Genomic DNA, 22,169 nt, shown 5'->3' on the forward strand with positions numbered 1-22,169 from the left:
CGCAGCACCGCGGTGCAGGCGGACCCGCTGGAATACAGGGTCTACCGCGTTTAGGAACCGTTAAGCAGAACCGAAATTGTGTATTTTGTATGGGTACCCGGTACCCGGCATTTTCTTATCGGTTCTCATCTGGAACCGAATTTCGGTTCCCAACCCTAGTGTCGGGCGATATGTATTTTCTCAGATCAAATATTTCCATTATCCTCTCTGTGCCAGACCAGTATAGAAGATTGGACCAAGACGCCATGGAAGGAGATCAACGTCGAGCAGATGGACATGGAGCTCAGGCGATTTGCCAAAGTATAACATGCTTTCATGGCCAAACATTTTTTACCCAGTAAAGCAAAATAGTATATCACTCTCACACGTATTGACTGTTTCTGTATATATAAGGAGATGAAGATGCTGGATAAGGAGGTGAGGGCATGGGACGTCTACATAGGTCTGGAGTCGACTGTAAAGAACCTGTTGACCTCTCTGAGAGCCGTCAACGAGCTGCAAAACTCCGCTGTCAGAGAGAGACACTGGCAACAGCTTATGAACACCACAGGGGTATGACACTATCCACTAAGTCTCAAACAATCCTATTCTATAATATTTGATCATTAATCAAGTTCTTCACTTTGATAATTACCATGCTATTGAGTTCAGTTATGTTCTCTGAAAATCTACTCTTTACATGCTCAACATTCATTCAATGTCTAGGCCTGTAATGACCTGCACAGTTCAGTGAGCCCAATTATCCGTGTCTGAAATCTGATCGCTCTCATGGCTGCTGTGCATCCCTTTTCATTCTCAGGTCAGGTTTGTGATGGGGGAAGGCACCACCCTGGGGGACCTTTTGGAATTACAACTTCACCGTGTGGAGGACGAGGTCAAAAACATAGTGGACAAGGCTGTGAAGGAAATGGCTATTGAGAAAGTGAGTATCAAAGATAGCATTCAGTTGTATAATAGTGTCCTGTATGTCAATGTACTGTAGTAGCTGCAATGGTTATTCAAATCAGATCACTTGGCAAAGAAGTATATACAAAAAAAAAGGAATTTCCCCTGAAAAAAAAAAAAAACCTGAATTTAGAGAGAAATGATGTCCAAAATCCCTTTATCATAAATCATCACTTCTACCATATTCTTAAAAAAAGAAATACTGTAAAATAATTATAGCTCACAATGGACAAATACGCTCAAATGACACGTTCTTATTCAGAAATAAGATGCATAGCATATTTAGTAACATCATTAAATGTTTAATGTTGGTCTTACTGCACCACTCTAAAGCTACATTTACTCAGGTTTTGGCCGAGATAACCCAGACGTGGAGTGTCATGTCGTTGTCTTATGAGACTCACAGCAGCACAGGAACCCCTCTGCTCAAGGCCGATGAGAATCTGATAGAAACACTGGAGGACAACCAGGTGAGCGTGATAACTGCGCTGATTCTCACAAGTATGTGATATCTACTTTATTTCAGTGGTTTAATGCTGAACCTTGCTACATATAAGATTATCATGCTTTGGCTTCTGTAGTGCTTTCTGTCATTGTAGAAGATTCTTACAGATCATGATGTAAAGCCACTCCTTTTCTTTCTCTTCAGGTGCAGCTGCAGAACATCCTGATGAGTAAGTACGTGGAGTATTTCCAGGCGGAGGTGAGTGGATGGCAGAAGAAGCTGATGGTGGCCGACCTCGTCATCTCTGCCTGGATGTCCGTCCAACGCACATGGGCCCACCTCAACAGCATCTTCACCAACAGCCACGACATCCGCTGCCAGCTGGCCAACGATGCTGAGCGCTTCCAGGGAATTCACTCTGACTTCCAGGTAACCAGAGGGGGGAAGTACATCTACTCAAGTACTGCACTTAAGTACAATTTGGAGATACTTTTATGCAACTATATACAGTGCTTGAACTCCACTACATGTCAGAGGCAAATATTGTATACATTTGTACTGCCTTTCCTGTGAAAAAGCTTATTTGTTTCCAGATTTACTCAGAGATGTAGAAATAATTAATGTTTCCTAATAGGATGAGGAATTGTATCCTACCTAGCTAAACAAACTTTTAGACCTTTTTTTAGCTCAGGAAAAGTTGACTTTTTAGAGATGGGTGTTTCTCAAACGACTGCCACGCTATAAACACATGTCTTACATTATGTAGATTAACTTGCGTAAGGTTTAGAATGCAAGACTTTTACTTGTAGTGGAGTTTTCTCACAGACTGTTATTGCTGCTGTTACTTGAGTAAAGCATCTGCATACTTCTTCTACCACTTGAGCTAACACATAACACATAAGACATGCATCCACCTCACCACATCCTAATGGTGTGTGAAATGTTCTTTTTCTCTGACTTGGCTTCTTTCCCTCCCCAGACCTTGATGACTGAGGTGGTGCAGAACAGTAATATGGTAGAGGTGACTAACCAGCCTGGCTTCCTGGAGAACTTGGAGATGTTGCAGCAGAGGCTGTCTGTGTGTGAGAAGGCCCTGGCCGAGTACCTGGAGACAAAGAGACTCACTTTCCCCAGGTTTTACTTTGTCTCTGCCTCAGACCTGCTGGAGATTGTCTCCAAGGGGACACAGCCCAAACAGGTGACTGATCACAATCTGATCATGTTTTCCAAATACTTAAAGGTTCAGCTAACTCCATCCAGTTATTTGATTTGTGGAGAATGATAATAGATATAAGGTTGAATGGCTTAAATCCAGTCAAGAGATAACGACTTGTTAACAACATAACCTTGAAAATAATGAATGAACTTTATTATATTTGTGTGTTTTATTCCTCAGGTCACTAGACACTTGCTGAAGCTGTTTGACAACATAGCAGATCTTCGCTTTAAGGACTCAGACGGAGGTGGAGGAGGAGAGGAAGACGGGGAGGCAGTTGCTATAGGGATGTTCAGCCGAGAGGGAGAATATGTTCCATTCTTTGAGCCATGTGTCTGCGAAGGACAGGTATTGAAAAACAGAATTAGATGTATGTGTGTGCAAAGTAGATGTACACTCCCTCACTGCTATATTAACATGTCTCTTTTGTTTATAATATGCACAGTATGTACTTTATCGTGTGTGCAAACATTTGCTATGTGTAATCATGTTGTGTCTTTTCCAATCATTATATAGTATTGAATTCTATTTGTATTTCAATGTATGTAACATTTTGTCTCCTTCTTCAGGCAGAGTGTTGGCTGAGTGCCTTGGAGAGCACCATGCGCTGCACGGTCAGAAAGGAGATCCAGGAGGCTGTAGCCGCGTATGAGGACAAACCCAGAGACCAGTGGATGTTCGACTACCCTGCACAGGTCTGGTAATGCACTGTCTGTAGAAATACAACTTTAACTTTATGAACACCAAAATCATCTGTTGTCTGTCTCTGATTTTCTCTCCATTCACAGGTAGGGTTGACTGGTAGTCAGGTGTGGTGGGCCACAGACGTGGGCATTGCCTTTGAGAGAGTGGAGGAGGGATTTGAGACAGCTCTCAAAGACTACAACAGGAAACAGGTAGTGCTATACATTCAACATATTGTTAGGTAGAGCTGAAACTAACTAATCTTTTGATAATTGATTAATCTGCCGATCTTTTTCTAGATACACATTTAAATTGTTTGTTTATCACATTTCATTCCAAATGTGTTGTGTTCAGTGATCATTTTTTGTTTTTAGATCACACAGTTGAACTCACTGATCCACATGCTGCTTGGAGATTTAGCTCCTGGGGACAGACAGAAAATTATGACCGTCTGCACTATTGATGTCCATGCTCGAGACGTGGTGGCTAATCTCATAACTCAGAAGGTAAGGCTGAAGAGAAACACTTATCTGCTGAATAAAAGCACAACAAAATGATGTTGGTTTAACTCTATGTGTCTTGTAGGTGACAACCGGCCAGGCCTTTGCTTGGTTGTCCCAGTTACGCCACCGTTGGGATGACGAAACCAGACACTGTTACATCAACATCTGTGACGCCCAGTTCCAGTTCAGCTATGAATACCTGGGGAACACTAACAGACTGGTCATCACTCCTCTAACGGACAGGTACACCTGTAGTACTATATGTCACACTGATGCACAAGCACACAGATTTTACACATCATTAAAGAAAGTGCAAAGTGTATTGGAAAGAGAAAGGTGCCGTGGGACCTCAGTTAAATAGGCAGTGAAGACAGACATTAGTAGAGGAAGTGAATTAGTTATTTACATTGCCCAATATCATTCAGACTCATAGAGAGAGGGGGGTCCCACAAAGGATAATGATCCAGGAAGTTTCCCTAACAACTTAAAGACTGTACAAACGTTGAAAGAAGTTAACTCATATTAGAAAAAAGGTGTTAATCTGGGTCTAAAGATGAAAACAATAGTGTTTTTTCGATGTCCTATAATCAAAAAAGGGCAAAATAAAGTAGCTTTGAAGTGTTATATCTGACCATATTGTATATCATACCATATTTTTAACATATACTTCAGTCCACTTTGGAAAAGTGTGGATCAGAGTAACTAACCGTGTCAATATTGTTATAATTTCAAATATCTACCCTGCCTCTGTTAGGTGTTACATAACACTGACCCAGTCCCTCCATCTGACTATGAGCGGTGCCCCCTCAGGCCCGGCAGGCACCGGTAAGACGGAGACCACTAAAGATCTGGGACGTTCCCTGGGCATCATGGTCTATGTGTTCAACTGCTCAGAACAGATGGATTACAAGGTAGCATCGACTGCGCAGATGCTATCCGTAGTGTCTATTTATGTCTTATTTACTCTATTCATTATGCCAATTATAATAAATCCACCCCTGAACTAACTCACTTTGTCTCCGCCACATGTCTTCAGTCCATAGGAAACATTTACAAAGGTCTGGCTCAGACCGGGGTGTGGGGGTGCTTTGATGAGTTCAACAGGATCTCAGTGGAGGTGCTGTCTGTGGTAGCTGTGCAGGTCAAGACTATACAGGATGCTGTACGCAACAAGAAGCAAAGGTAGATACGAAAACTGTACTTGTACAAATGAATTTGTCTTTTGATCCAGGCTGACATTCCTCTGCAGACTCATCTCTAATTGTTTCTGTGTGCATTTAGGTTCCATTTCCTGGGAGAAGAGATTGAACTGAAGTCAACAGTGGGGATCTTCATCACTCTGAACCCTGGTTATGCTGGCAGGGCCGAGCTCCCAGAGAATCTCAAAGCTCTATTCAGGTCTGATATTTAAACTGAGGAGAGAGTATTGCAAGATATTACAAATGTCAAAGATTACTCAAATGAGTTCCGTTCACTGTTCAGGCCCTGTGCCATGGTGATCCCAGACTTTGAGCTGATCTGTGAGATCATGTTGGTTGCTGAAGGCTTCATAGACGCTCGTCTGCTGGCAAGAAAGTTCATCAGCCTCTACACTCTTTGTAAGGAGTTGCTGTCCAAACAGGTACATTAAACCACTGTAATCTAAAAGCAGAACTAGAAAGCATCTTAACAAATCATAAAGGTCATTTCTCATGAGTAGCTCATTCTCGATATTTTTGATTGAACTTTCCTAGGCTATGGAAATAACATTGTAATTTTAATTTAGGAGGTGTTCCCCTTAGATATAGTGAACTGAGTATTGTAACTCTTATTCAAATAGTTTTCCACTCTGCTGCACATGGTTAACATATTGGAAAACAAATAACAGAGCTTCTGAATGCACTCTGACCATTCTTGCGTTGAACATGTTTTGTCTTTGCACTGATCATTACGACTGATAAAGTTGATGACTTTGGTCTGCTTTGAAAATCATTTACTGTACCGGAAGATAAAAGATACTTGACACAGTATAGTACTTGCTTTCACTGCTTGATCAGTTATGTTTTTCCTTTTTCTGTTAGGATCATTATGATTGGGGTTTGAGAGCTATCAAATCAGTCCTGGTTGTGGCTGGGTCTCTGAAGAGAGAGGAACGCAGCAGACCTGAGGAACAGGTACGCATCAATCTGATGTCAATGATTAATGCTAATTTCCACACTGATCTCACAGGTAGTTGAAATGGGGACAATTTGTGCATTCATGTGGCTTGTGGTTTTGGCAAATCTTGAGTTCATAATTGCATTTACATTACTTCATCCACGCTGTCATTTCCTGCCCAGGTGCTGATGCGGGCGCTGAGGGACTTCAACCTGCCTAAGATAGTGACCAGTGACGTGCCGATATTCCTCGGGCTCATCAGTGACCTGTTCCCTCAGCTGGACGTGCCCAGGAAGAGAGACCCCGAGCTGGAGAACGCTGTGCGCCAGTCAGTCAGTGAACTGCGCCTGCAGCCGGAGGAGAACTTCATACTTAAGGTGCTCCATAACTATGCCATGCTCTGGGGAAGAAATGCCTCTGTTTCAGTATTGCCTGCAATGTGAATAAACATATATGTTACTTTGGTAAATAAAACTCAGTTCATCACTACAGTATGTTTACAGTTATTTGTTAATAGTTCTAAATTGCAAGTTTTTACTTTCTTTTGAAGATGCACAGTACTTTGTTTCATTGGGAACACAAATATACAAATTAATTCATATACAGTACATAGGTCTGTCATTCTTTAAAATAGTGTTTATATCATAATCCATTATGATTCACTGTTTGTGTCTACAGGTGACCCAGCTGGAGGAGCTGCTGGCGGTCAGACACTCTGTGTTTGTAGTAGGTGGACCAGGAACCGGAAAGAGCCAGGTTAACTTTTCGATATACGCTGTATCCATTATTACATACAAAATAGGATTTGCACATTTATTTTAGAAGCCGATTTTGTAAATGATGGCTTTTAAGCTTGTACCAGAACACATATTTCACAGATCTCCCCAAGTTTAAGTCAAGGAAGAGTTGAATTTCCCTGTTTTCATACATATGGACCATCTAGTAAACAATAAGGGATTTGATTTTGTGAAATACACAGATCTTGAAGACTCTCCATCGAACGTATGCAAACATGAAGATGAAGACGGTTTGGAATGATATCAACCCGAAAGCTGTGACCACAGACGAGTTGTTTGGATACCTGCACCCTGCGACCAGAGAGTGGAAAGACGGTGAGGGGCTTGAGAATTGTACACGGAATTTAACACACTGTTCAAGGGAGCCAGTGTTTTTCTGCAGCTTGTGGGTCACTGTCAAGAATTAGTTATTTTCGGTGTCAAAACCATAATTTATTCAAAAGCCTACTCACAGAATTAATTAGAATTTGTCAAAGTACATTTTCTGGTTCAGAGTTAGCTCTGGTTTAAATCATTTTGATGTGGAATAAATTACTATGATTGCATTACATGAGTCTGCTTTTGTACAACTTTGATACTTGTATAGGACCATGTAATAGTGTTGGTATTGATATGCCACTGTTTATTTAGGTCTGTTCTCCTTTACCATGAGAGAGCTCACCTCAGTGGGCCATGATGGACCCAAATGGATTGTTCTGGATGGGGATATTGACCCTATGTGGATTGAGTCACTCAACACAGTCATGGATGACAATAAGGTCAGAGTGCACCTTTTGCTCTATTTTTTTAATTCTTATAATGCAGAATATTGTCCTTCATGCAAAGATTTAATAGGCTTTCATCCTCATCCAGAAAGCCCTGGATTAACAATTATAACATTATTTGTTGTCAGTGCTGTTCACTTCGCATATTTCGGCTGCTTTATATGTTTGACCTAATGCTTAAGCTGGACACAACCTCATGTTCCTCTACTTTTTCCAGGTTCTGACTCTTGCCAGTAATGAGAGGATCAGTTTATCTTCCTCGATGCGTCTACTGTTTGAGATTTCTCATCTGAAGGCAGCAACTCCAGCTACTGTCTCCAGGGCAGGAATACTCTTTGTCAACCCTCAAGATCTTGGCTGGAGCTCGTAAGCCACGCAAAAGCACACTTATGAAACATGGGCTTCTTATTCCCTTGCTTTTCTGAAATTGTACACCTGATGTCTTTGCTGTATATCCAGGTATGTGACAAGCTGGATAGACACCAGACAGGCCCAATCAGAGCGAGCCAATTTAACCATTCTGTTCGATAAGTACGTGCCGTACTGCCTGGAACAAGTGCGCTGCAACCTGAAAACCATCACTCCCATACCAGAGAGCAGCATGGTGCAGGTGAGAACACACCATGCTCATTGTGCATCTCACCTATACTGTCACACAAACATTTACATCCTGTCTTTTTAGCCAGAAGTTGTGTTTTTGCATATTGTCAAAAAGGGCAATGTGTTACGATGTATTGACCAATCGGATGTATGTGTGTTGGCGAATCAGACACTGTGTTCCTTGTTGGACTGCCTGCTGACAGAAGACAACACTCCTCCTGACTCACCGCGAGAACTTTATGAGATCTACTTTGTCTTCGCTTGTGTCTGGGCCTTTGGAGGGGCCCTCTTCCAGGACCATGTGTGTGGTGACTAAATGCTCTCTTGAAAAGCTTACTCCTTTTTATTGCACTATTTAAAATCTGATTAATATGTCACATTATGATATTTTCCCAACAACCAGCTGAATGACTACCGTGCAGAATTCAGCCGCTGGTGGTCTAAAGAGATGAGGGCAGTGAAGTTTCCTTCCCAGGGCACTGTCTTCGACTATTTCATTGACTCTGAGACAAAAAAGTTTACCCCTTGGAGCGAGAAGATGTTGCCCTTTGAGCTAGAGCCTGAGGTACCATTACAGGTAATGATTTGTGTACAAAGAACAGAATTACTTTACACTATGCTCATACTTAATTGAACAGTTCTTTCATTAAGTTCCTGCTTCGTATGTGTGTTTCAGACTGTGTTGGTCCACACTCCAGAAACCCTTTGTCTGACCTACTTCATGGACCTGCTGCTCCACAGAGGAAAACCTATCATGTTAGTGGGCAACGCAGGAGTGGGTAAAACCATCCTGGTGTCAGACAAAGTGGCCAAGCTGAAGGAGGACTTCATAGTGGCTAAAGTCCCCTTCAACTACTACACCACATCGGCCATGCTGCAGCGTAAGGATCACAGAAGGAAACTGGAGTTTTGTGCTTACTAAGAATAATTAACTTTACACACTTTCATGGCACAGTGGGGGTTTCGAAAAGTACAGTGATGTATCTAAATTATTCCTGTAAAAGGAAATTGTTTTTTCAAGTAGAATATATTTTTTAAATGCCCTTGCTCTGTTTCAAATCTCTTTTATATGTGTACTTTACTTTACTTAGGTAAGATGTATTATATATGGGGTTGTGCGTTGGATCAGGGGGTCACAGGTTCAAACCCCACTGCAGTCACCCCAAATTGCTCCTGTGGGGATTGCCCACAGTATTGAGCATGTAAGTCGCTTTGGATAAAAGCGTCTAACAAGTGACATGTAATGTAATATAAGTGAAAAGTAAGTAAGTTAATATAAGTCTTGGCTACAAATAAGCTTGCCGAATATACTGTAACAGCATTTTGAAATCTCATTGTAATACCATACTGCATTTGCCCTTTAATATTCCTTGAATTACATTGCATTCATTAGAATATAAGCTTTACTCTGACTCATTACACTTGATTTATTAAACATGATTTATTCTTGCTTTTTTAATGATCTATTTCTGATGCAGACTGCATTTTGCAATACATTACTCATGAGTCAGTTGCTGCGAGCACAGCCCACAGGTTTTTTCATCAACTGTCTTCTGCATTATATGGACCTCAGGTGTCCTGGAGAAACCCCTGGAGAAGAAAGCTGGTCGTAAATTTGCTCCCCCCACCGCTAAGAGACTCATCTACTTCATAGACGACCTCAACATGCCAGAGGTGGATGTTTATGGGACCGTCCAGCCGCACACACTCATACGACAGCACCTCGACTACAACCACTGGTAAGACAGACAGGAAACACACCGTTTTACATGAATGTATAGTAAAGATACACATTCACATCTGTATGTAAGAGCATACTGTGCAGTAAAGAGTTGTACTACACCTTTTGTAGGTATGACAGACAACGCCTGGTCCTAAAGGAAATACATAACTGCCAGTACATCACCTGTATGAACCCAACATCAGGGAGTTTCTCTATCAACCCCCGACTACAGGCATGTCACACACACACACACACACACACACACACACACACACACACACACATGCGTGCATACTGTATGAACAAAAAACTATTATCACCATTGCTCTTTCTACTGCAATTACTGTACTTAATTAGATTTGTAAGCATTTTTACAAAGTAATTTATCACGTGCAAATGAACACATAATGGGTTTAATCAGCCGTGAAAGGAAGACGCAATTAAGTTAAAAAGAAAAGATAAACAATCTATAAAAAATGAGGGTGATGTAAGCATGTTCTAAAAAACTAATAACTGATGATAAAATTATCTAACTAATATACATTTAAAAAGTAGTTAGAGGAATTTTTTTTTTTTTAAATGTTGAATTCATGCCAGTCATACTACCGAGTGGTGGCAAGTCATTTTCAAATCTCTCTTTACACCTTTCAGAGGCATTTCTCAGTGTTTGCAGTACATTTTCCCAGTGCTGATGGATTAGCCACCATCTTCTCCAGCATCCTGTCAGCTCATTTCCTGCAGGGAGGATTCAGCTACGGGGTCTCTCGCTCAGTGGGGACCCTCATGCAGGTACACCTATAGTATGCTGCATTTATCTACATTAAAACCATTATTGGTCTATCAGTGTACCACTCTATCCATAGTAATGACCATCTGTTTTTCTGCTCCAATATCTATCCAACCACTTATACAACCATCCATCTTTTGGATCTGCTCATCCAGGCAGCTATCTGTCTGCACCAAAAAATCAGCCAGAACTTCCTCCCCACAGCGATACGCTTCCACTACATCTTCAACCTGCGAGACCTGTCTAACATTTTCCAGGTATGCAGTTATTTAGATGAAGAGAAGGAAATGTGTGTTTCTGAATCATGTGATTATTGATTCCATGTATGTTGTTCTGTAGGGTATCCTGTTTGCCCTGCCGGAGAGTATCCGTTACCCCACAGACCTGGTGAACCTGTGGCTGCATGAGAGCTCCAGGGTCTACTCCGACAAACTGATGGAAGAGAAAGATGTGGAACTCTTCACCAAAATCCTGCTGGACACTGGCAAGAGATATTTCGAGGTAAGAAAGAGGGAACATACAGCAACGCCTTTATCTTTAAAGACATTGAGAAATTAACAATATGACCCTACTTTTGGTAAACGTAAAATGACACTCCATTACCAGTCAGAAAATCAGAAACCCTTTATTGTTTAATAAAGCAATATCCTATGAATCTCTGATTTCTATAATTACTAAAAAGGATAAAGACCCCACTGAACCAGGAAGCTATAGGCCTATTAGTTTGATTCATGTGGATTGCAAAATTCTGACGAAGGTTTGTCAGGACCTCGACACAAACTGATGAACCCAAATGCACGACCCAGAGACAAGTCTTGAATATAAAAAAATGTATATTTATTTATACAGTTCAGGTAATCCCTCTTAACAGAGTAGGTGGTGGAAATAACAAAAGGCGCTCGCAAGGAGGAAAAAACTAGCGTAACAAAAAGAGGACTTAATAAAAACTTAAGCCTAACAAAAGAAACAAAACCAGACATGAGAGAAAGCGATTCTGAGTTGAGGCTTTGTACTTCCATTCGAGGAAACAAACAAGACGAACTGACACAGGACAGGGGAGAGACAGGACTATTTAAACATGAGGTGAGTGGGAACAGGTGGAAACAATCAGGGGTGGGGCAGACACTGATGATGGCGGGAAAAACACACAAGGGGAGGAAGAAAACAGGGCCTGAAATGAAAGACAAGAGGTAAGTACACAATAAAACAGAAAATGACAGACAAAATACATAAACATAACTAACACATTTGACGAGACACAACAAGGTTCTTGCTAAGAGTCTGGAAAGCATTCTGCCAAACTTAATACACTCAGACCAGGTAGGATTCATTAAGGGAAGATCATCCACAGACAACATCAGACGATTGTTACACCTTATGCAGCGTAATCGGGATGAAAGCACGCCAATAGCTGCCTTCTCCTTGGATGCCCAAAAGGCATTCGATAGGGTCGAGTGGGGCTTTTTGCGGTATGCTCTTAAAATATTTGGATTTGGAGAAGGTTTTATCAAATGAATAAATGTAATTTATTCAGACCCAAGGGCAGCAGTAACAACTAATGGGGTGATATCAAAATTCTTTAAACTAACATGTGGGACCAAACAAGGAGATCCTCTCAGTCCTCTGTGGTTTACTTTATTTCTGGAACCCCTGGCCGCCGCAATCAGGGAAGAAATTGGTATAAGAGGAGTTTTACAGGGGGAAAGGGAACACAACATTTGTATTACTTATCAAGGATCCTATTTCGTCAATCCCTAATGTTCTATCTACAATTGAATCCTTTTCGAAAATATCAGGCTTTAAGATAAATTGGCAGAAATCTGAATGTATGCCCATATCGACTGGATGCAACCAATCAGCGGTGTCAACATTCAATTTTAAGTGGATCCCAGTTGGAATGAAATATCTTGGCATCAGGTTGTGTTCAGGACTAGAAGATATAATCTCTATTAATATGACTCTTCTAATTAAAATAAATTAAGGCAAATTTGGAAAAATGGAAATTGATAATTCTCACTTTATTGGGGAAAATTAATATTATTAAGATGGTGGTTGCCCCACAATTTAATTATATGTATATGATGATACCGGTAACCATCTCTGACGGAATCTTCAAACAATATAATCAGCTGATTAGGGAATGTTTATGGAATGGAAAAAAGCCCAGAATTGCTCTGAAAAAACTCTTTGCCACAAGAGATAGTGGTGGACTAGATAGAATAGAATTGGGAGGGATGAAACCCTCTGTAATGGTCACACATGCAGAGCACACAGCACACACAGTGACATTTGTTCTCTGCATTTAACCCATCCTAGTTCCAGGAGTCTAGTACTAGGAGCAGTGGGCAGCTATTGTACAGCGCCCGGGGAGAAATGGGAGTGAGAGGGGAAGGGGGGGTGTCCGGTGCCTTGCTCAAGGGCACCACGGCAGGGCAGGAGGTGAACTGGGACCTCTCCAAGTAGCAGTCCACACTCCATATTTTAGGTCTGGTCGGGGACTTGAACCGGCGACTCTACAACTCCCAGTCCAAGCCCCTACTGACTGAGCGCCTGCTTAATATGGAATTATACAACATAGCATTTGAAATGAATAAAATAGCAAGACACTGGACCAATTATAGGTTTAACCCTGGGTGGGTGATGATGGAGGGGGCACTTGCAGCACCGGCTAAGGTCGTTGAACTGTTATCCCAGAAAAACGCAGCAAAACAGGGAGGAAATCTGATTTTACAACATTCCCATTGGGCATGGGCAAGGGCACACAAGATTTTGGGCATCTCACAATACAAACAAATGTAATCCTCCATATGGAACAACCCCTCAATCTGTATAGGGAAAAAGGTATTTCTATGGCATACATGGTTGGCGAAAGGGATACATGTTTTCAATGATCTTTACAGAGACCGCTTGTTCATGTCATTTGAGGACCTTAAGAAACTATTTAACTTGACTGATAAAGGGGATTTCTGGAAATATCTACAGCAGCGTTGGTTCGGTATTTGGACTGACAAGGGATGAGGAAGAAGAGAATAAGATTCAAGAGTGTCTAAATTCTCCCCATACTCTACACTCTGCCTCACTATTCTATAGAAAAATGTCACATATTCAAATTAGACTATGTGAAGCCCTGAGAAAGATATGGCAAAAAGATCTTGGTAGTGAGATTAGGGAGGATCTATGGCAGGATATAGTCTTGAATGTAAGTTGGGCTACAAGGGATACGTGAAGCAAGTTTATCCATTATAAAATTGTGCATACAGTAGATATTATTTTACACCCCTGACATTTTTTTAAATGGCTCAGGACAATAAATGTTGGAAATGTAATAGAGAAATGGACACATTTCTTCATGCTCTATGCGGGATTGCCCAAGGGTACTGCCTTTTTGGAAGGTGGTATTAAAAAAACTGTGAAGGGTGGCTCAGAAAACCTCTACCAGAATCGCCACAGTTCTGTTTGCTGGGAGACTAATCTCTTGTGCCACCAGGCCTTACTAAAGCAGAACTTAGACTGACTTTAACAGGTTTTATTGTAGCTGCCAGGCTTATCCTGCAGAGAGCCCACATAAGCCAGAGTTTACAGAATGGCTCAAACTCATGACAGAGACTGCGGCCTTTGAAATGATGATCGCCAGGGTAAATAATGTCCCAAGCCAATCTAATGGAGTGTGGCACATCTTCTTGGCCTATATCAAAGGTGCACTGTCCTAGGGAGGGACAGGAAGTATATTTGTATATGTGTACATGTGCGTGTATATGATGTATTTGTTGTAAATGTGTATCTCCATGCTTTGCGTTGATGTATATATGAATGTGTGCGCAGGTGTATGTAGGCATGTGTGTGTGAGTCTGCTGCTGCCTGTATATGTTTGTTCTGCATTTATGTATAACATGTGAAAAATGTAATACAAATCTTAATAACAAAAAATAAAGCAATATGCTTTGCTTGACATTTTTGAGTACATTTAAGTGTGGCTTCCTTGAATTACTCTTCCAGTAACCCTTGTTTAGAGTAATCTCTGAATAGCATTTGTATTTATTTATTTTGCTATTCTTTTTCTTGGTTTTCTATTATTTCTCAACACATTTTTCTATATTTTATGTTTCTTTTATTGTTGTCAATAATTGTACATTTACATCTTCTGTGGTCAAATGTGTGTGTTTGGGAAGATGGATTTTCTGTGACATGGGTGAATAATGTTTAGAAAAACAAGAAAATCCTGTAACTGTAATATGTTGTATTCACCACCGACCATCAATTCAAATACATTTACTCAAAGAAACACAGCAACACCCCCAGATCCAAAAATATGAAAAACACAGATTCTGTTTCTAGGCAATCTTTAGTATGTCATATCATACTGTATAGTTACAAATACTTTTTTATTTTATAGCCATGTGGGCAGTTTAACTGTGGCCTGTTCGGTATTGCCTTGCCTTTTTCATATATCTGTGTCTGCCCGTTTCCTCCAGGGATTAGACGAGTCCATCTTCATCCACCAGCCTTTGGTGTACTGTCACTTTGCTCTGGGAGTGGGAGAGCCGCGCTACCATCAGGTTCGACACGTTCACACACACAAGCTAGTTCCGATTTATACACAATGTTGCTCCCATTAAGCATCCATTTATTCTTTATTAACCATGGTAATAAAATATGTAAGTTTAATTGTTTTTGACTTTGATCAATTTAGTATGCAGACTATAGTCGCTCACATATTGAAAAACCTTATGGCACATATTCTCCTGTCATGTCTAATCTGTCAGAAGATAAATGAGAATTAATGCACTGTCATTAGCTAAACTAATTACCTTTCTTTTCTTGGTGGGGTTGGAATTGGAAGTTAATCAACTCAAGTCTTGATAGGAACTTCATTTAATTACGTATCTGGAAGTTCCCACATAGTCACTTCGACACTGCTGCCCTCACTCGAGAGTTACTTTGGTTTATTTGCCCGTCTTGTCAGGCTTCAGACTGGGAGAAACTCCAGAAGACGCTGGCTGATGCTTTGGAGCATTATAATGAGCTGAATGCCGTTATGGACCTGGTACTGTTTGAAGAAGCCATCCAGCATGTGTAAGTCACACACACAGAGACATTCGCATGAATAATTGGTATAACACAAGAACATGCACCAGGGAGGATTTACACAGATTAGCACATATGTAAACCACAGAGCATAGACACACAATTAATTCTGTTGTTTGTGCTCAGGTGTCGCATCAGTCGTATCCTGGAGGCCCCTTATGGTAACGCCCTGCTGGTGGGGGTCGGGGGCAGCGGGAAGCAGAGTCTTTGTCGGCTGGCTGCTTTCCTCAGCTCACTGGAAGTTTTCCAAATCACTCTTCGTAAAGGTTATGGAATCAATGACCTCAAGGTAAAAATATGCACAAAAGATACACAATGTCACTCCACTGTTTGATATGACTTCATGTAAGTAAACCTGTAGCATGACATATTTACATGTTCTTTGTCCCGGATCTCCAGAGTGATATAGCAGCATTGTATATAAAGGTGGGGGTGAAGAACATTGGGACAGTGTTCCTGCATACAGACGCCCAGATTCCAGACGAACGCTTCCTGGTGCTCATCAACGATATGCTGGCCTCAGGTTCGGTTACACGGACTGTGCTAAACTCCTTTTATGTTGATGAGCAAAGAAGTCTTGCTTCAGTGTGTTAAAAGCTAAAGTGAGCATACTTTCCTTTAGGGAATACCATCAATATCATCGGCATACATGTTAAAAATTGCTCCAGCCGCATTTCCTTTTTTTTTTAGCAGTGTACGAAAACAAGTGATACACAGGTTGGATATATGTAAGGGAAAGGGGATGGAACCAGAAACCTTGTCAAAATGTGTAATTGAATTGTATGTGTCCTTAATAGAGTGGTGCAGGGATAATGATGATTCATTCCCCACGTTAAACCGACTGATTCTAATTCACTTTTTTATTTTATTACACATATTGTCCAAATAAACACAAGTGTATTTTGTATGACCTTTTGAGCTTTAGCCGCTAGCATACAGTACCTTTACAGTCAGTGGACAATACAAGTGAACACAAGTTGAATCCATAAACTGTAATCTGTAACTTTGGCCAGGATGGTCATAATCTCACCAGAATCACACTGGTGTTAGTTATTCCCCTCTAGTTTAAGCACATAAAAGCAATTTACTCTATCAGGTGAAATATTAAAGGGAGAAACTGTTGCAACCAGCTGAAAGCAACTCCACTGAACACTGCTGAGTTCTGTATTAACCTTTTTTACTGTAAATAGGAACAAATTCTAATGTTGAGCTTGCATTGTCTGTGTAGGGGATATTCCAGACCTGTTCAGTGATGAAGAGGTGGATATGATTGTGACCTCCATCCGGATGGAGCTGAGAGGATTAGGACTCATAGATAGCAGAGACAACTGCTGGAGCTTCTTTATTGAGAGGATCCGAAGACAGCTCAAGGTCTGAAACAGTATACTATTATGTGTAATATGTAATCCATGTAGTAGTATACATGCTTGCTCCCATATCATTGATTATTAAATATGACTTCCACCACCCTCTTCCAGGTTGTCTTGTGTTTCTCCCCAGTCGGGTTCACATTGAGGACGCGTGCAAGGAAGTTTCCGGCTCTGGTTAATTGTACAGCCATAGACTGGTTTCACTCCTGGCCTCAGCACGCCCTGCAGTCTGTCAGCACTACTTTCATCGAGAAGATACCTGGACTGGAGGTGCACATTCATATAGCATTCATACACATTTTCTTTAAATATTAAATACTTCCTCTGGGAGTTCAAGAATAGAAACATGCATTTTTTATAGATTTGTTGTCATTAAGATTTGTATTACATTGTTCACATTATATACATAAATGCAGACCAAACATAAACAAAACCAAAGGCATCCAACTTAAAGGCAGCAAAAAAACAACGGCCCCGGCAACCCAATACTTCTTACACATACACACACTTATACAGCAACGCAAAGCAAAATCATGCATTTTTTAATAGTGGAAATTTTATTTGGAAATGTAAGGGTAGTAGGCCTATACCCGTTGTATCTATAAACGTGAATATGTGTGTTAATGAAGTCTATTAAGAAAAATGCGGTCACTCTAAAACTATGTGGGTCAATTTAATAATTCCCTAAATCTCTGTGCGTGTTTATCCTGTGCAGCCAAATGTGCGGGCGTCTATCAGTGAGTTCATCTCCTACGCCCACACCAGTGTCAATGAGGTGAGTTGTTGCAAAGCACCATGGGTGATAACCGCTCTTTCTTTTACCTTCTCTGACATAATCTCTCGGCTTCTTGTTTAACCACACGCTACAGGTGAGTGTAAAGTACCAGCAAAATGAGAAACACTTTAACTACACCACCCCGAAGAGTTTCCTTGAGTTCATGAAACTGTACGGCAACCTGCTGGGGAAAAAACGCACAGAGCTGACCCAGAAGATGGAGCGGTTAGAAAACGGCCTGCAGAAACTTCAGACGACTGCCTCACAGGTCAGACAATGTATTTAGTTTGTTTATGTCCTTTATTCCCTTAGTCCGTGTACCATTTTCATGTTTTTTCATATCCTTCCTTTCCGTTGTTCAGGTAGAAGATCTGAAAGCCAAGCTAGCAGTGCAGGAGGTGGAGCTGTGGCAGAGGAACTCAGACATAGAGGCTCTCTTGGATCAAATAGGACAACAGACAGACAGGCTCAACCAAGAGAGAGCTGTGGCAGATGCAGAGGAGCAAAGGGTAACACTGAGTGTGTGTGTACTGGTACATACATGTAGATGTAAAGTCGTGGATTGAATGCCACTTCTTCAGTGTTACAGTATATATATAGTCAAACGTGCAACAATTAATTAAAGGTAGAAAGTAGAGTTCAAATGATTTTTATGTCTTTGTTTTCGTTTTCTTCAGGTGGCAGCAATCCAAGCTAAAGTGACCAAACAGCAACAGGAGACTGAGGACGACCTGGCAAAGGCTGAACCAGCCCTACAGGCAGCCAATACAGCCCTCAATACATTAAACAGGGTAACTCAATACACATCAATATAGAGACTGAAATCCTGTTACCACAATTGATTTATTTTAATTGTTTTGTGTGTGTGTGCTTATTCAGTTGAACCTGACGGAGCTGAGGACGTTCCCCAACCCTCCAGCTATTGTCACTAACGTCTCGGCAGCTGTTTTGGTGCTACTGTCTCCCCAAGGCCGAATCCCCAAAGATCGCAGCTGGAAGGCTTCCAAGATGGTCATGAGCAAGGTGATATTTCACAGCGACGCCTCGTAGTGTTTCTTGGATTAATGGCTAGCTAACGCGAAGCCAAAGAGCCCACATATATATTTCATTTACTGCAGAAAAAACATTGCAAAACACATTTTAAATGATTTACTGTTTTTTTTATACTCATCGCTCGTCTGAGATGCCAATACAACTAAGAATTCAATATTTATAGTTATTGTGAATGTGTATTCATATTTTTTGCAATGGTGAATTGATTGCTTTGTTATTCCTTAATTTATCCATTTACATATTTTCTCAATTTTACTAATAGCCTTTTATACTGGTGGATTTGTAGCCTCTTTAATTTATGCAGCTGCTTAATTTGCCTCTTATAAAATAGTTTTTCAACCAAAAAACAAGCACTCTACTGTATATAAACGGATTTCAGCAAACACTGTTACATTAGAAGCTTGCCAATGCTTTTTTCTTATCAATTTCCACAACACACACCTCTGCTTGTGCAGGTGGATGACTTCCTGCAGGCTCTGGTGAACTTTGACAAAGAGCACATCCCCGAGGCCACGGTGAGGTGCGTGAGAGACGAGCACCTCAGTGACCCCGAGTTCAACCCCGAGTTTGTACGACAGAAATCCTCTGCTGCTGCAGGGCTCTGTGCCTGGGTGATCAACATCACTCGCTTCCACGAGGTGCACATAGAAACCGGCTGTCATCCATATTTACTGTCATCCACGCTAGGCCAGTGTGTGATGATTTCCAGGATACAGTAATGTGTTCTTGTGGTTGATTTGTTTTTTTCTGTTTCCCCAAATATTTCTGCTTCGGGTAGATCTTCGTAAGTACAAGCTTTTTTACGTCAGATATACACTGTGTGCATGATATTTGTTGCGATCAAAGTTTTGTTTTTAATGTCACATACGTTTTTCACTGATGTTACAGGTTATGGTTTAGTCTGAAATAATGACCTGGTGATTTTCTACATACACTTATTTTTACATATTTTTTTTTAGGGATTCCATCAAAATAATTGCTGTCTTTGGGTCAAACTGCTCTGTGTTTGCGTGTATGTGCATTTTGTTTTGTCTGCAGGTGTCTTGTGAGGTAGAGATGAAGAGAATGTGTCTGTCTCAGGCCAACGCTGATCTGACTGAAGCTGCTGAGAAACTAGAGGCTATCAGGAAAAAGCTTGCTGTATGTCTGTTTAGATCATGTTTCCTTTCTTAGTTTTCTCTATCTACATTTGCAATAAACTCAAATTACAGATTGCCATATAAACTGCTGAACAAGAGAAAACGTTGTTCGCTTCTGGTGTAAATGGCCCCACATTTTATTGATGTGACTTAGGGGCTGTAGTCTTTTGTAAATGTCCTATTGGTTCCTACTTGAGGCAGTGACTTTTATAGGCAATCTTATAATCCACTTTTCCTCGAGCAATTTCTATTTCATTCTTTGACGTGTTTTATTAGCTTGTTGACCTACCCGTAACTGTAGATCTTACTGAGTGCCTTCTAGACAGAGGTTAATGTGGTTTCACGCTGTTATTTTTGTTTTATTACATTTATTTGCAGGTTATTTAAATGTTGCGCATAATTTCACATCCCCCTCAGGAGCTGGACAGCAGCCTGGAAACTCTGACAACAGCATTTGAGAAAGCCACTTCAGAGAAATTGCGCTTCCAGGAAGAGGTCAATCGCACCAACAAGACAATAGAACTAGCCAATCGGCTTGTCAAAGGACTGGAGGTGGGCACAGCAGCAACCAATGAGAGATCAGCTTTAGTTAAGAATGAAATATTTCAGGGTTAAGAGGTGCTTATTGAAATATACCCACGTGTCCCATTGTATTTATGTTATCTGTGCATGTTTCAGAGTGAGAATGTGCGCTGGGCCCACTCAGTGGCTCAGTACCACGAGCAGGAGGAAACACTAAGCGGCGACCTCCTCCTCACCGCGGCCTTCATCTCCTACGCCGGATCCTTCTCCAAGAAGTACAGGAGAGAGCTGCTGGACAACCTCTGGATGCCCTTCCTGCGCAGCCAGAAGGTCACAATCTTACAATGAGGAATATTGTCTTAATTATAAGGTTATCTTTACAATCAGAGGGGAAAGAAATATTCAGATATTTTCCGAAAGTAAAAGTACTAAAACCACACTGTTTGAAAAATCAACTTCAAGTAAAAGTCCTGCATTCAAAACCTAACGTAAGTAAAATGTGTATCAGTTAAATACCTAAATTAAAGGTATTTATTGTGCAGTAAAATATTTGACTATCACTTTTTATGAGCTCGGAAAAAACTGCCCTTTTTTCAGCTGTGTGATCAGCTAAACCAAGGACCTTTTTATATAGTTAATTTAGCTTAAAAGATAGGAGAAGTTTCTCAAGACATACTGCAGGAGCACTTCATTCAACTCTCCTTTCCCACTGCATAGATCTACGGCCTTGGGTATTGCTGCTATCTCTCCTAAGGAGGGGCAGCTTGGGCGCATTGTTGTTGCCAGCTTATGACCGAGCACAAGCTGACATGAGATAGTTTATTCTATCTGGAACGTAGGTTCCCTGGCGCACATTATTTTCTATGGACGAGAGCTCTAGTTAGATTCAGGGTCCATATTTGTTTAGTCTCGCTGATAAAGAATGTTGATTATTACACTCTGAACTAGTTAAAACCTGGAGCTACAGAAGAGTTCTTCATAATTGATTGTGGCATCTCAACCGTGTGGTCAGATCGTGGCCCGTGACATGTCTTGTGAATTCTCCGGCCAAAGCTCCAAATAAACCGTCAGTGTTTGCCGTCAAAGCTCCAGCTCTCCTCGTGTCTCTCTGAGTCCTGTCTCCAATTGCTTCAGAAGTTTCCCCCACAATTATAACATACGTCTCTTCCCTCACCAGATGCCCATCCCCATGACAGAGGGCCTGGATCCAGTGTTGATGCTGACTGACGGGGCGATGGTGGCCCAGTGGAACAATGAAGGCTTACCAGGAGACAAAATGTCAACTCAGAATGCAACCATCCTCACAAACTGTGAGTAGTGGCAGCAAGTGATACTGCAGTCTCTTTCTTTGCAACAAAACGTGCTAGGTTTACTAAATGTCAATGTGTGAATACCTCTTCAGGTGAGCGCTGGCCTCTCCTCATTGACCCTCAGCTGCAAGGCATCAAGTGGATCAAGAGCCGCTACGGCAGCAGCCTGAAAGTCGTCAGTCTGGGGCAGACAGGGTGAGTGTTTAATAAATCCTCTTTTATCGTCCTCGGGTAGAGATAAAGTATTTTAATATAAACCTGCTCTGGCCCCGACTCAGAGTTATATATCTGATGCTCGCTCTCAGCAGCACTTTT

General features: G+C 41.2%; 1 protein-coding gene across 11 annotated transcripts in view; it reads left to right on the forward strand.

The window, feature by feature from the left end:
• The window catches only part of dnah9l (dynein, axonemal, heavy polypeptide 9 like), a 42,104-nt gene that overhangs the window by 11,938 nt on the left and 7,997 nt on the right, over positions 1 to 22,169 (forward strand). For 9 of the 11 annotated variants that reach the window (XR_004566891.1, XR_004566892.1, XR_004566893.1 and 6 more), the window contains 48 exons: positions 217 to 300; positions 394 to 552; positions 800 to 922; positions 1,293 to 1,415; positions 1,595 to 1,819; positions 2,370 to 2,588; positions 2,787 to 2,954; positions 3,176 to 3,301; positions 3,395 to 3,502; positions 3,665 to 3,796; positions 3,876 to 4,036; positions 4,548 to 4,704; positions 4,830 to 4,975; positions 5,075 to 5,191; positions 5,276 to 5,414; positions 5,854 to 5,946; positions 6,112 to 6,306; positions 6,608 to 6,685; positions 6,909 to 7,041; positions 7,357 to 7,484; positions 7,708 to 7,856; positions 7,950 to 8,100; positions 8,260 to 8,391; positions 8,494 to 8,667; positions 8,767 to 8,971; positions 9,664 to 9,829; positions 9,943 to 10,045; positions 10,465 to 10,602; positions 10,756 to 10,857; positions 10,940 to 11,101; positions 15,073 to 15,156; positions 15,564 to 15,673; positions 15,812 to 15,974; positions 16,085 to 16,208; positions 16,914 to 17,056; positions 17,164 to 17,325; positions 17,771 to 17,830; positions 17,925 to 18,098; positions 18,193 to 18,339; positions 18,508 to 18,621; positions 18,710 to 18,853; positions 19,339 to 19,521; positions 19,662 to 19,667; positions 19,922 to 20,023; positions 20,440 to 20,574; positions 20,701 to 20,874; positions 21,722 to 21,854; positions 21,947 to 22,049. Coding sequence is in view for 8 of the 11 variants with exons in the window: in XM_034195952.1 (XP_034051843.1) it covers positions 217 to 300; positions 394 to 552; positions 800 to 922; positions 1,293 to 1,415; positions 1,595 to 1,819; positions 2,370 to 2,588; positions 2,787 to 2,954; positions 3,176 to 3,301; positions 3,395 to 3,502; positions 3,665 to 3,796; positions 3,876 to 4,036; positions 4,548 to 4,704; positions 4,830 to 4,975; positions 5,075 to 5,191; positions 5,276 to 5,414; positions 5,854 to 5,946; positions 6,112 to 6,306; positions 6,608 to 6,685; positions 6,909 to 7,041; positions 7,357 to 7,484; positions 7,708 to 7,856; positions 7,950 to 8,100; positions 8,260 to 8,391; positions 8,494 to 8,667; positions 8,767 to 8,971; positions 9,664 to 9,829; positions 9,943 to 10,045; positions 10,465 to 10,602; positions 10,756 to 10,857; positions 10,940 to 11,101; positions 15,073 to 15,156; positions 15,564 to 15,673; positions 15,812 to 15,974; positions 16,085 to 16,208; positions 16,914 to 17,056; positions 17,164 to 17,325; positions 17,771 to 17,830; positions 17,925 to 18,098; positions 18,193 to 18,339; positions 18,508 to 18,621; positions 18,710 to 18,853; positions 19,339 to 19,521; positions 19,662 to 19,667; positions 19,922 to 20,023; positions 20,440 to 20,574; positions 20,701 to 20,874; positions 21,722 to 21,854; positions 21,947 to 22,049 (6,557 nt within the window). In the remaining 3 variants the exon portion in view is untranslated. The remainder of the gene's footprint in view (positions 1 to 216; positions 301 to 393; positions 553 to 799; positions 923 to 1,292; positions 1,416 to 1,594; positions 1,820 to 2,369; positions 2,589 to 2,786; positions 2,955 to 3,175; positions 3,302 to 3,394; positions 3,503 to 3,664; positions 3,797 to 3,875; positions 4,037 to 4,547; positions 4,705 to 4,829; positions 4,976 to 5,074; positions 5,192 to 5,275; positions 5,415 to 5,853; positions 5,947 to 6,111; positions 6,307 to 6,607; positions 6,686 to 6,908; positions 7,042 to 7,356; positions 7,485 to 7,707; positions 7,857 to 7,949; positions 8,101 to 8,259; positions 8,392 to 8,493; positions 8,668 to 8,766; positions 8,972 to 9,663; positions 9,830 to 9,942; positions 10,046 to 10,464; positions 10,603 to 10,755; positions 10,858 to 10,939; positions 11,102 to 15,072; positions 15,157 to 15,563; positions 15,674 to 15,811; positions 15,975 to 16,084; positions 16,209 to 16,913; positions 17,057 to 17,163; positions 17,326 to 17,770; positions 17,831 to 17,924; positions 18,099 to 18,192; positions 18,340 to 18,507; positions 18,622 to 18,709; positions 18,854 to 19,338; positions 19,522 to 19,661; positions 19,668 to 19,921; positions 20,024 to 20,439; positions 20,575 to 20,700; positions 20,875 to 21,721; positions 21,855 to 21,946; positions 22,050 to 22,169) is intronic. The other 2 variants (XM_034195959.1, XM_034195953.1) reach the window with 2 other exon arrangements.

Source organism: Gymnodraco acuticeps, unplaced genomic scaffold, assembly GCF_902827175.1.
Source record: "Gymnodraco acuticeps unplaced genomic scaffold, fGymAcu1.1, whole genome shotgun sequence".
NCBI classification, from domain to species: Eukaryota; Metazoa; Chordata; class Actinopteri; order Perciformes; family Bathydraconidae; genus Gymnodraco; species Gymnodraco acuticeps.